At 45.1% G+C, this 11806-nt stretch overlaps 2 protein-coding genes and 1 pseudogene across 4 annotated transcripts; 2 read left to right on the top strand and 1 right to left on the bottom strand.

Moving 5' to 3' along the window:
• Positions 1-79: 79 nt before the first annotated feature.
• On the bottom strand, positions 80-3085 carry tspan3a (tetraspanin 3a). The gene is made up of 7 exons (XM_030366831.1): positions 2885-3085; positions 2422-2613; positions 2079-2153; positions 1781-1882; positions 1534-1686; positions 1120-1203; positions 80-604 (listed from the first exon to the last, which is right to left on the bottom strand). Exons 1-7 carry the CDS (start codon positions 2945-2947, stop codon positions 512-514), a joined length of 762 nt encoding a protein of 253 aa, XP_030222691.1. The 5' UTR covers positions 2948-3085; the 3' UTR covers positions 80-511.
• si:dkey-24l11.2 (ZnF_C3H1 and zf-CHY domain-containing protein) lies at positions 2578-11216 on the top strand. Of its 3 annotated transcripts, XM_030366823.1 has the most exons (13): positions 3480-3661; positions 3834-4774; positions 5096-5155; positions 5259-5311; positions 5422-5566; positions 6037-6422; positions 7057-7285; positions 7544-7658; positions 8362-8482; positions 9066-9177; positions 9544-9656; positions 9835-9935; positions 10948-11216. In XM_030366823.1, the coding sequence occupies exons 2-12, from the start codon at positions 3851-3853 to the stop codon at positions 9902-9904; spliced, it is 2328 nt and encodes a 775-aa protein (XP_030222683.1). In that variant the 5' UTR covers positions 3480-3661; positions 3834-3850; the 3' UTR covers positions 9905-9935; positions 10948-11216. The 3 variants fall into 3 exon arrangements, with proteins under 3 accessions (XP_030222684.1, XP_030222683.1, XP_030222681.1); XM_030366824.1 differs by lacking the exons at positions 3480-3661; positions 10948-11216 and adding an exon at positions 2578-2708 and having other exon boundaries at positions 9835-10609; XM_030366821.1 differs by lacking the exon at positions 10948-11216 and having other exon boundaries at positions 9835-10609.
• LOC115551226 (cholesterol 25-hydroxylase-like protein 1, member 1) lies at positions 10814-11512 on the top strand (annotated as a pseudogene).
• The last annotated feature ends 294 nt before the right edge of the window (positions 11513-11806 follow it).

Below are 11806 nucleotides of genomic sequence, written 5' to 3'. Positions count from 1 at the left end.
CACACGCACACACGTTGAGCGTTCAATGGTTACCATTGTGAAGTGTGGTTGTGTTGCTGGTAAGCGTTTTACACACAGAAACTTTCCTACATTTTATTTACATTCTTGAGTTTTCAAACGCTACAAGTCAGGAAATTAAATTCTACAGCTTTTATTGGAAGGCTGATGAAACAAACTATATGGACAAAATACTATACTTGTATGCCCTCTATGGAGATATATTGATACAATAGTGTTCTTTGAGACATGTTGAAGCAACAACGGAAACCACAATTTCAAAATAATGTGTTCAAACTAAATGATTAGTTAAGACTAGTCTTACCTAGAAATTAACACCTCACTCACCGTCAGTGAGACTGAATGATCCACACTTTACTTATTTCTTTATATAAGAGGCCAAAGAAAAAAGAATGGTTCTCCCCTTTGGTTGTTGGAGAATACAATTCTAGACAGAAACCAACTCTATTTGCATGTTAAAAGGAGTGTGTTTGTAAGTGTATGTACAACTTCTTCACCCATATGTTTCTCCGGTGATGAGACGGTCATAGTTCGATGCAGGCCTTCTTTGACACAGAACGGCACAAGCACACAGAATGCCCAGCATCTGTAAAAGACAGACACAAATCACATCACAAGTTTTCTGTTTTGTTGAATTCTAATTACATATTTGAACCAATCCATATGTATAGTTAACTTGTAAAGATGCCTCAATGAAACTAGACACTCAACTTGCATACAAAAAAATACAGCAAAGTCATGAATGATTATTCCAATCACAGGATGGAATAAACTGAGATGATAGCAGGATGAAGAGAAACTAATTAGAATGATGTCATGTCATTTCAAAATGGACGTCTCTTTTTAGAACGTATACAGCTTGTGTCTGCCGGTCAGTACAGGCAGATGTTTATAAGAGCCTATACAACCTATACATGAAGAGAACTCTTGAATCAACCGATTTAGTCTGCCAATAATTTATGACCCTTAGAAGAAAAGGGCTGGGCAAGCAGACCACAGGTCATGCAGCCAAGCTTTCCATCTGTGTGGCTTCTGAGGTTTTTTAGTTCACACATAACTTCTCCAACACCCGTTAATCCAAGCTTTTCAAAACCGCCTTACCTGAATTGTAGCAAACGTCACTGCTGCCAGGATGACATACATCATGATCTCTTTCAGCCTCTTCACAACCAGAGCTTCACAGCCCTGTAGGCGCACAGTCACCAACCAAACAAATATCACATCCCAGCTACAGAGGTCTCAGGACTACAATCAGCAAAGTAAAGTCAATCATTAAGGGATGGAGCATTTATCACCAGAATTCTCAGACAAATACACATTTTCAAATTGGTCTGGCAATGTCAGGCTATACCCTCCCATCATCATTTAAATCATTAGAAACTACAAAAACTTTCTTTCACGATAAATCATCTCTAGTTAATGACGTTATGATATGACTCAATGACAGCCAACAACACTAGTGGCTCTACGACAGACCTGACGTGTGGCACAGCAGTAGGGTTGAAGGGCCCTTACCTCTTGGAACAGGTCCTCGGTGCGGGTCAGGGACCCTGTGCAGGTTTCAAGATCCGGTCTGCAGCAGCTGATCGGTACACTGTTATTCTTGGAACCCTCAAACCACGGAGTGTGTGTCCAATCAGAGTAGTTGTGGATCCCACAACACTTGAGCTACAGAAAGAAATAAAGCTTGGTTCCCCGAGAACGTCTCCAACCTTATAATAATGATAATGTAAATTTGTTCAGAGCGAGTGAGTGTTGTCACCTGTCTCTGCACGTAGTCGATAGCACGGCTAGCAGCATCACTGTTGGTTCCATTGTATTCATCGTACACACCCTGGATCGAACTGTTCACACGTTCTTCAACCTGGAAACCAACATTATTTGTGTGTAAATAGGTTTGACAAACATAAACACATGCCTAATACTTAACAGAAAGAAACATATTCACTTAGCTTTGAGGTACAATGGCATTTTATATTTATTGTTTGAAAATTTAAGACAAGCTCAACTATAGTAACTGATTCTCAGCGAGTAACTGATTATAGACTTGAGATACACACCTTTGCTCTGTAAACATATCCAAGAACCACAACGGCCACTTCTATCATGAACACCAGCAACAGGATGAAGACAAACTGTCGATAGTAAGACACAATACAGACTGTTTGTAGGACAAAACACATAATCATAATGTGATATTCAAACCATAAATAGTTTTACAATATAAAAAAAAAATACACACACACACGCACACACATTCCAAAAGGTTTAGAGGGTTTCAAATAAAGGCATCCTAAAAAACAATTCCAAAAAAATAAAAAATCTTTTACAAATTTAGCAGCCACTAATTTAGTGGAAACATGATATACCTGGTTGCTCCCGAAGTCTCATTTAACTACTTACAGATGCCAGTCCACAGGGACTCTCCCGGACTGTTGAGTAGCATCCGATGAGGCCAATGATGAACAGAAGTGCCCCGACGCCAATGATAACCGCAGCCGGGATAAGGGTATACACGTCTTCGAAGAAGTGATCATAGTCATCATATGTTATGAAGACATACGCTCCAGCATAGCACAGAACCCCAGCAGCCGCCTGGAACAAGAGACGACACGGTGCTCAATTAGTCATGTCCAAGAAATAGCAACGGGGAAAATAACAACTGATTAAATGGAAACCAACCATTAATGGTAGGTAGAAACAAGCAGATGGAATACTTTAATAAATTGACTTTAAAACGCAAGCCGTGCAAATGTAGGCTCTACCTGATAACAATCATCATTCAGCATGCCTCTACTACCGTCCCGTTGTAAACAAAGTGCAGCTGCTCTGTGGCGCAAAATCATACGAGCTCTTTAATACTCACCCAAAAGATCAGGTTAAGGAAGACCAAGGCCGTCTTCGATGAGGTGATACCACAAGCGCCCATTTCTTAAACCGGGGTGTCAATAGATCGTTAAATGCAAAGTCAAAGGGATCCTATTTCAACATGTCAACCACCGACTCAACTGCACTGCCCGTATTCAGCACGACTGTTGTGCTGTTTCTAGGTGCTGTACATCAGGTTGACCACTAGAGTGCGCGGTTGGCCCGCATGGATCGCATCCTGTTGGTTCAATATGAGTGTCCTGTACATGTATTGCAATGCGCCACAGCATCTTTAACCTTAACCTTAACCTTTAACGTTTAGAAAGACAACCTGCCATGTTCGCATTACAGTATTCTCTGCTTATGTCATATAACTATCTATTGCTATTACAGATATAACAAATATTTATAAAAAAGGGTCATTACCCCCCCATAAAAACCTTATGGAAACTAAATGATATTATAAGCATCCTATCTTACACCGTCTATATATAGAGAACATGAAAACCTTAAACATTGCTAAGTTTGTAAGCATTTTTTGGGGTTTTTTGATGTTGTTGCACCCCGAAACTATAGGGGGCGACCAACTTAATCCTACGGGTTTATTTCAAGCTAATCAAACTGGCCGTTTAAACCTTTGACCAGTGTGATTCCTCTCTTTTACAACCTGGTCGCTATCGTAGTTAAGGGAAGAAACTTTAAATACATATCGTTCTTATCACATTACGATCGATTCAAGCCTTTGCTTTGGACATCTATCCTGGACTAAACCGAGGTAGGGCTGTTGTTTACAAATAGTGGACTGTCAATCACATCGATGTAAACAAAGATCTGTCATAGAACGTACTAGAATAGAATGTACTATCATAACCAAAATATTATAACTCGTACAATAAGATCATCTGCCTATGCTTATGCTTCAGTTGTGGTTGTTTATCATACTTTAGGTATAGTCCTCGAAACGATGGCAGGCGACGAGAAGGAGAAACAGAGTGAAGCCGAGACCTCCTCTGGTCCACAGACCTCCTCTGGTCCACAGACCTCCTCCGGTCCCCAGGCTCGGACCCTGTGTGAAGCCAAGCCTTCCTCTGGTCCACAGACCTCCTCCGGTCCCCAGACCCCCTCCGGTCCACAGACCCCCTCCGGTCCACAGACCCCCTCCGGTCCCCAGACCCCCTCCGGTCCACAGACCCCCTCCGGTCCACAGACCTCCTCCGGTCCACAGACCCCCTCCGGTCCCCAGACCCCCTCCGGTCCCCAGACCCCCTCCGGTCCACAGACCTCCTCCGGTCCCCAGACCCGGACCCTGTGCCGCTTCTACTCACAGGGAAGACGCTGTAACTTTGGCAAAAGGTGCAGGTTTGTCCACGAAAGGAGCGATTCTCACCTGAACCCTACTACGATAGAGCAGGGAACAGAGCAAGACGAGTGTGAGGAAGGGTCTTTTACCAACCAGCCTGACAGATCGATGATGGTCACTGAAGGGGACATGGACCATAAGCCAAAGCCACCTATGGAGCGCAAGGTGGGCTCTATAGCCAGGGGTGGAGGACCTACCCGTCGAACATGTCGCTACTTTCTCTCCGGCTCCTGTACTATGGAAGACAGATGCCGGTTCTGGCATCCACCCTCAATGCCCCCACTGGATGACCAGTTTCCCCCTAAAGCTCAACACAGGCCCTCCAAAGTGACGCCTGCTCCTCCCGTCACCCATCTCCAGGAGGTCAAGCTTGGTGACATTACAGAGGAGGTCACCAAAGAGCTCCGTGACACCGAGATAAAGCAGATGATGAAGCGTTTTCCCAAACATCAGCTTATGGTTCAGGAGCGAGGTGACGGCCAAGTAACCTTTTATAGAGCCACTGTAGAAGCTACTGATCCTGACTGGGTAAAACACTAACCAACGACATTTATAACACACAATCAACGTTACAGGAGGAGCCACAGTTTTAACGCGGGATGAATTGTGACACATTTAAGATAATATTAATCGTAATTGTTAAGTAAAGCTCAGTCAAACAGTACCTGTTCATCAAAAGCTATTAACATAAATGTAATTCGAAGTATACTTTGCACTTTTTCTATCAATTGTGACCAATAGGGACCTCTTTAAAGAATAATGTATATGTTTGTATTCATATAATTGATGATATTATACAGCAGCATAATTGCATTGAATACTTACTTGGACTGTTGCTTTGACCCACAGCCATTTGACCTTAAAGAAGTTGTTATATTGGTCAGCTTCCCAGACAAATACCCCCTGGAGGTAATGACACGTACATCTCCTCATATTCCTGAATACGGTCTTATAGTCAACTGTATTACACCAACTCCAAATGTGAACCATAACTCTGGCACTGCTTCTTCAGATATTCACTTTAGACCTACCGCTAGACCAGGGCCTTCCATCAGTAATGGGCAGGTAAACTAACTCTAAAAGGCTTCTATTTCCTATTAATTACATTGAGTAACCAAACCTAAAGGGTGGTACAGGCGCATTGTTTGACCAGCACGCTGTATTTGGGGGTGCAGGCATGTGCAGGAGGCGTCCCAGGCCTGGCTGCAGGCCAAGCATGCGACCAACGAGCTGATGGGGAAGGTGGAGCTGCTGTTCCGGCCGTACCTGCGCTGGCTGGACCGCAGCATGGAGCGGCTGTTCACCGAGGGAGCCCGGCAGGTGAGGGCCGCCGTCTGATGCCCGCTACGTCACCTGGATGCACACACATTTAAGGCTGCACTGAACCATTATGTTCCTGTTCGGTTCGTCGAGCGGTGGTTCTTCCAGGGAGGGTGATTCATCGTGTTGTCTGTAAAAGGTCTTTAATCACCAGTTCTGCGGCTCCAACGTGATATCTTAGTTTAATATCATCGGATAAACCACAAAAAAAAAAAATGTATTCATTTGATAATAAGTCATGAACCAAAATTTTGAATTCCTAAAGCATTGAGTAATTTTTAATTGGGTAAATTAATTAAAGGCTTAATCGGTTATCAATTGTATTTGATTTGAAACATTTTCTGTTAAACAACTTACCGTTCCATTGGCCGATCGTTGCAGCCCCCCACACGTCGGCTCTATTCTCTGTGTTGTTCTCCAGTGTGTGACTCTGTGGCCCTCTCCCGTTGTCTGAACGGTGTGTCCCACAGCTAAAGAAAGACATCGACGTGGAGCGCGCCGGGCTGCAGTTCATCCGCTACGAGGAGCTCCAGGCCACGCTGTGTGAAGAGCCCGGCCCGGGGGACCCCGACGAGGACGAGGAGGAGGAGGGCGGGGGGCCGGGCCACCTGGACGACGGGGCGGAGGGCGGTTCACACGGGGGGAAGGCGGAGCGGACACAGGGCTGGGGCCGGGACGGGGAGGAACAGGAACAGGAACAGGAGGACGAGGACGAGGAGTCGAGCCGTCTGGTGGAGAACATCAAGCTGAGCGAACCCCGCAGGGGGACGGAGGTGAAGCTGCTGGGCCTGAGCCTGGGCGACAACACGGCCACGGTGCTGGCCCGCCGGATCACCGTGTGCCTGCAGTGCAACCGGTACGACCAGGCCTTGATTTATACTGTACTGCACTGACGCTAAATGTAGACGTGTGCAGAGGGCGAGGAAAAATGTGACTAACAATACAATTCAAAGAATACACAGATGTGTATGTGTGTGTGTGTATATAGTGTTGGGGAGTAACGGAATACATGTACCGGAGTTATGTATTCAGTATACAAATAATAAGTAACTTCCCAACACTGTATTATATACAGTGTTGGGAAGGATACTTATAAAATGGATATATATATTTATGGAATGTAATTTGCGATATGTCTTTGAAGAGTAATAAACATTTAGTATATATATTTTTATATTTTCTTTACCTGTATGCATATTGCATTGTTTACGTGCATCGATAATTAGTGATGAATTTCCTTGTGTGTGTGTGTGTGTGTGTGTGTGTGTGTGTGTGTGTGTGTGTGTGTGTGTGTGTGTGTGTGTGTGTGTGTGTGTGTGTGTGTGTGTCTGTACATTTGTCTGTGTGTGTGTGTGTGTGTGTGTGTGTGTGTGTGTGTGTGTGTGTGTGTGTGTGTGTGTGTGTGTGTGTGTGTGTGTGTGTGTGTCTGTACATTTGTGTCTGTGTGTGTCTGTTTGTGTGTGTGTGTCTGTGTGTCTGTGTGCGTGCAGCTGTAAAGTGACGGCGGACCTGACGCTGGGCGTCACCCTGCCGTGCACGGCCCAGTGTGAGAAGTGCAGCGCGAGCATCGGCGCCACCTTCAGGCCCAGCCTGCTCCACGCCTACAGCGACGTGCTGGGCTACCTGGACCTCCACAACGCCGCGCCCACCGACCTGGTGCTGCAGGACTGCGAGCTCACCGCGGGCTGTCTGCACTGCTCGCAGGACGGCCCCGTGCAGGTAGCACTCCTTTGATCGGTTTGATTTCGATTATGTAAAATAGTCAACGACGAAAAGACTTTAAACCGAAAATTTAGTAATTACCTGAAATAGAGAACGAAGAATGAAAACAGTTATTGATGTCTCACTGAATGAAATTTATATTTAATTCAGAATGACTTAAGTAGTAATAGAAATGCAATAAGACTAAGTATTTCTTGACAGGTTCTAGAAGCAGAGGGTCATTCTGATTCGCTCTCCTCTCGTTTTCCCCCTCAGAACGTCTGCTATGGTCAGACCAAGGAGCTGAATTGCGAGCACTGCCACAGTAAACTCAGCATCCTGGCAGAGAGCGCCAGGTTCCAGTACATCCCGCCACGCTCCAACAAAGCAGGTGACATGACTCTCCACTCACAGGGCTGCCGAGCCCTCCACACGCCGCTGCATGCACTGCACCCCTGTTATTATAACGTGGTTGGTTGGTTTTTAACACACTTTAAACACGCACTCCTTCACATCGATTGAGCTCCATTCCTTTTGAGGGCTGCAACTCAGAATTAATTTAGTAGAACGTTATTGGGATTATTGCAAGCGACAGCTGCTGCCTCAACAAGTCACTCTGCTCTGTCAAACACGTTAACACACGTCTAGCAAAAGATATAATCACAAAGTGCAGAGTGTTTCAACGACATAGCCGTTAAATGCCTTTATTGGATATTGGATATTTGAATCGTCTAAGGCAACCCTCTCCCCCAGAGGACGCTACCTTATGATGATGATTGGATATGGCATACACACCATTGAAAGATTGTTACCGAACATTAAATAATTAATGTTTTGATGCCATATATAATATATTATAAATGTGTGTATATATATATATATATATATATATATATATATATATATATATATACAGAAAAAAAGTCCAAGATAGTGCCCTCTAATATTTATAATGCATTCTCTAACTACATGAATGCCTCAGAGGTGTGCGTGTGCGTGCGTGCACGTGTGTGTGCGCAGACAAAGAAATAGCTAATTAATAGAGTATATAATAGAGTATTGTTCCATCTGTAACCTGTCCACATGTTCTGCAGGACCTAAAGATTCAACTCCCAACTATGGCAGGAAGGTGAGGGATCCGGCCGTGCAGAAGGGAAAGCCACTACCAGAGAAGGGGGCCTGCAAGCATTACAAACAGAGTCACCGCTGGCTACGGTAAACCCATCTCCCACGTGTCCATGCAGCAATTCAGTAGACAGGATGCAATTACAAATGGGGCATTTAGCAGACGCTTTTATCCAAAGCGACTTACATCGGTTAATGCACACATTGACACACCGACGGCAGAGTCAACCATGCAAGGTGACAGCCAGCTCGACAGGAGCAGTTAGGGTTAAGTGTCTTGCTCAGGGACACATCGACACTCGGAGCTAGGAGGATCGAACTAGCAGCCTTTCCTTGACAAGGCAACTGCTCTACATCCTGAGCTAAGCCGACCCAGGATGGATGATTTAGTACATGCACAGTTTTGAGGCGTTTCAACAAAATCGCAATAACTAATTTTTTATTGCAATTTTGTTTGTTGTTGTCGTTTTGTGATATCTTATTAATAAGATATAATGATGTAGAACATAAATGATAGGGGTTAATGTCGTCTTCGTTTCAAGTCAATGGCAGTGACTTAAGGACAGCTTCAATTCTGGGATACATTGAAACAGGCCGATGTTAAAAAGCAGTGTTTGCACGCGTGCTCTGAGCTATAACAGTACGGACGTCCCGTCCCATAATCCCGGCCCAGGTTCTCCTGCTGCGGACGGGCCTACGCCTGCGACGTGTGCCACGACGAGGACCAGGACCACCTCATGGAGCTGGCCACCAGGATGATCTGCGGCTACTGTGCCACGGAGCAGGTGAACGCAGGCAGGGCACAATGAGAGCAGTGTGGACTTACAGGGATAATCGTTTCAGGGGAGGTTTAGTGGAAAAAGCCTTTATTCATGGCTTTGGCGTCCTTGGTGGGCGCAAAGGTAATGTACCCGAAAGCCCTGTATATTTCCGTAGTCAGTATCTCAGCCACGTTATTTTTAGACAATAAGGCTATTTACTTTTAGAGTAAGAAGTTCAGACGCTAGACGTTAAAACGATTAGTATTTTTATGTAAAATCTTTGTTTTGTGTTGGGTGGGAGGTTTAGCGCTATTTCCATTGTTTTGTATCCAATGCATATCATTCCTTAGTCCATAGTCTGATGTATGTGCCCCCCTGTCCTGTCTCCAGCCTTACGGTAACGGGAAGCCCTGCAGGGACTGTGGGGGTATGATGACCCGGGGAGCTCACAGCAGCTTCTGGGAGGGGGGCCTGGGATGCAGGAACAAAGTGAAGATGAGCAGGTAGGTCCTTGACAGTTCTGAATGCTTTGTTTTGTACTACGCTTTATATACTTTTCACCTTTTAAAGGAGGCTAATCAGAGCATTGTCTAATACACATTGCTGTTTAGCCTCTAGAGAGAGGGCCCTCCCTCAAAGTCATTTTCAATTTGAATGGTTGAATATGTTATTCCGGAACAGAAACGACCGGCAGAAATATGCCAACACCAACAAGACCATTTCACGGAAGGCGGCGGCAGACAAGAAGTAGATGTGTGGCCGTGTCACATGACCGGGGACAGGTGACATATCATGCAGATCTTTGAACTGAATATGAAATACAAAATATGTATAAATTACGGTTTGCTAATCATAACTGATCTGTTGTGTGCGGTTCTTTTGTCGATTTACCGAGCTGAAGGGGTAAACGGAAGACAAGAAGAGTCATGATTCTTGGCATATGATACAGAGCCTGTTGAGTTTTAATTAGATAAACAACCTTTGTTTAAATCAACATTTGTTGATCCTCACATTTCATCATTCCCAGAATGAACCACTTGAGAATGGAAACAAACATTTTGATTGCGATTGCATTTTTCTTTATTTTGCGAAGATTGACAGGCCCTTTATTCCGTGTTCATATCAGAACCGAGGAATATTGGGAGCATAGTTCAAAAGTTCAAAATGGCAGTATTATAAGGCGGGTTAACGAAAGGCCTTAATCCTGTTCAATGTACTGGTAGAGTGACCGGGTCAGGGTCAACCAGAGTCCCGGTAAGGACTACATAAATTCTTTCATTATGCAAATGATCCATAGTTTAGCAAAATGTTTGCAACAAATTGTCAGCCTTCTCCCTTAAGCATTTGAATCACCCAAATGTAAAGTTTGAAACACCTACTGTGCATTAAGTCAAACTATTTGACCACTATAACTGTAAAAATGTAATGTGAAATAAAATAATTAATTTTATTTGAATCAGGTTTCAAAGCTACTTCTCCACCCCAGTTTGCAAAAAAAGGATAGGATGGGGGGGGGGGGGGGGGGGGGGTGCTGCCTCATTGCTCTCTCTCCCTGTTTCCTTGCGAGCAAATCCCTTCACTCTGCACTTTTGGGAACTACAAAGTTGAGGAAGGCAAACTTGGGAGGCACAGACTCCTAATGAGATGGAGAACTTGACCCTTGCAGCACCTTCAGTTTCTCCACTCTCAGGCTCCCTCAGATCGGCTCCTGCAGCCTCTCTGGGATCATCTCCTCTCCAACCATCTGCCTCTAATCACCTCTCCCTTCTTCCCCGTGCTCCTCGCCTTCTCCAGCTACTTTTATATCCCCCCGACCGTGGTGCCCCAAGAGGCACCGAGCGTGTACGCGGTGCTGGTGGCTGGCTGTCCTGCTACTGTTTGACACTCAGTACTTCATCTGGCACGTGGTGCACCACAAGCACCTGCAGCTTTACCGGTGGGTGCACGCCATCCACCGCGAGTACATATCCCCCTTCTCCTGGTCCGCCGAGCAGCTCAGCATCCCGGAGCTGATGGCGGTGGGGTTCTGGGGAAACCTGGACCCCGTTCTCCTGGGATGTCCCCCGCTGACAACGTGGTGCGTGACCGTGTTCAGCATCTGGATGTCGGTGGAGGACCACATCGAGTACGACCTGCCGTGGACGCTGAACCGTGTGGTGCCCTTTGGGCTGCTAGGCGGAGCGCCAGCACATGACATGCACCATCAGAAGCCAGGGTGTAACTTCGCCCCGTTCTTCAGGCACTGGGACAGGATCTTTGGCACGGCGGCACCGGTTTAGATTAATGCAAAAAAGTTGTGCAGCGGTGTGTCAGAAAATACATGTGTAGGAAATAAACCTATGTTCTGTCGTTGACTTTTTATTTTTTACATTGTCATTTTCCTGCACTGCAAAGTAAATGTTTATTTTGTTTAATTATGTGTGCTGTATCCCCAACAATATGTCCAAGAAGGTTTTGCTGACATACTGTCTACAAAGTTCAATCCCGTGGATTATTTTGTTGGTTGCATAAGAGGAAGTCCCTTCTGGATTAACACAAATCTAGCCATGAACCAGATTCCCCCTCCTTTGCTTTAGTCTTAGAGAAAACCTCTATGAAGTAGGCTAAATGAATAGCACAAACAGAATGTATGTCTAGTTCCTAATAGTTCCAT

The sequence above is a fragment of the Gadus morhua genome, chromosome 9 (genome assembly GCF_902167405.1).
Source record: "Gadus morhua chromosome 9, gadMor3.0, whole genome shotgun sequence".
NCBI classification, from domain to species: domain Eukaryota; kingdom Metazoa; phylum Chordata; class Actinopteri; order Gadiformes; family Gadidae; genus Gadus; species Gadus morhua.
This window is presented reverse-complemented; position numbering and strand designations above follow the sequence as displayed.

Excerpts from the sequence above, each read along its gene's own strand:
- tspan3a (XM_030366831.1), bottom strand. The coding sequence starts at position 2,947 with ATGGGCGCTTGTGGTATCACCTCATCGAAGACGGCCTTGGTCTTCCTT. Across the intron at positions 2,614-2,884 it reads TCCTTAACCTGATCTTTTGG|GCGGCTGCTGGGGTTCTGTG; the intron begins GTGAGTATTAAA and ends CTCTTGTTCCAG. Across the intron at positions 1,883-2,078 it reads GATATGTTTACAGAGCAAAG|GTTGAAGAACGTGTGAACAG; the intron begins GTGTGTATCTCA and ends GTTGGTTTCCAG.
- si:dkey-24l11.2 (XM_030366823.1), top strand. The coding sequence starts at position 3,851 with ATGGCAGGCGACGAGAAGGAGAAACAGAGTGAAGCCGAGACCTCCTCT. Across the intron at positions 4,775-5,095 it reads AAGCTACTGATCCTGACTGG|CCATTTGACCTTAAAGAAGT; the intron begins GTAAAACACTAA and ends TTTGACCCACAG. Across the intron at positions 8,483-9,065 it reads CAGAGTCACCGCTGGCTACG|GTTCTCCTGCTGCGGACGGG; the intron begins GTAAACCCATCT and ends ATCCCGGCCCAG.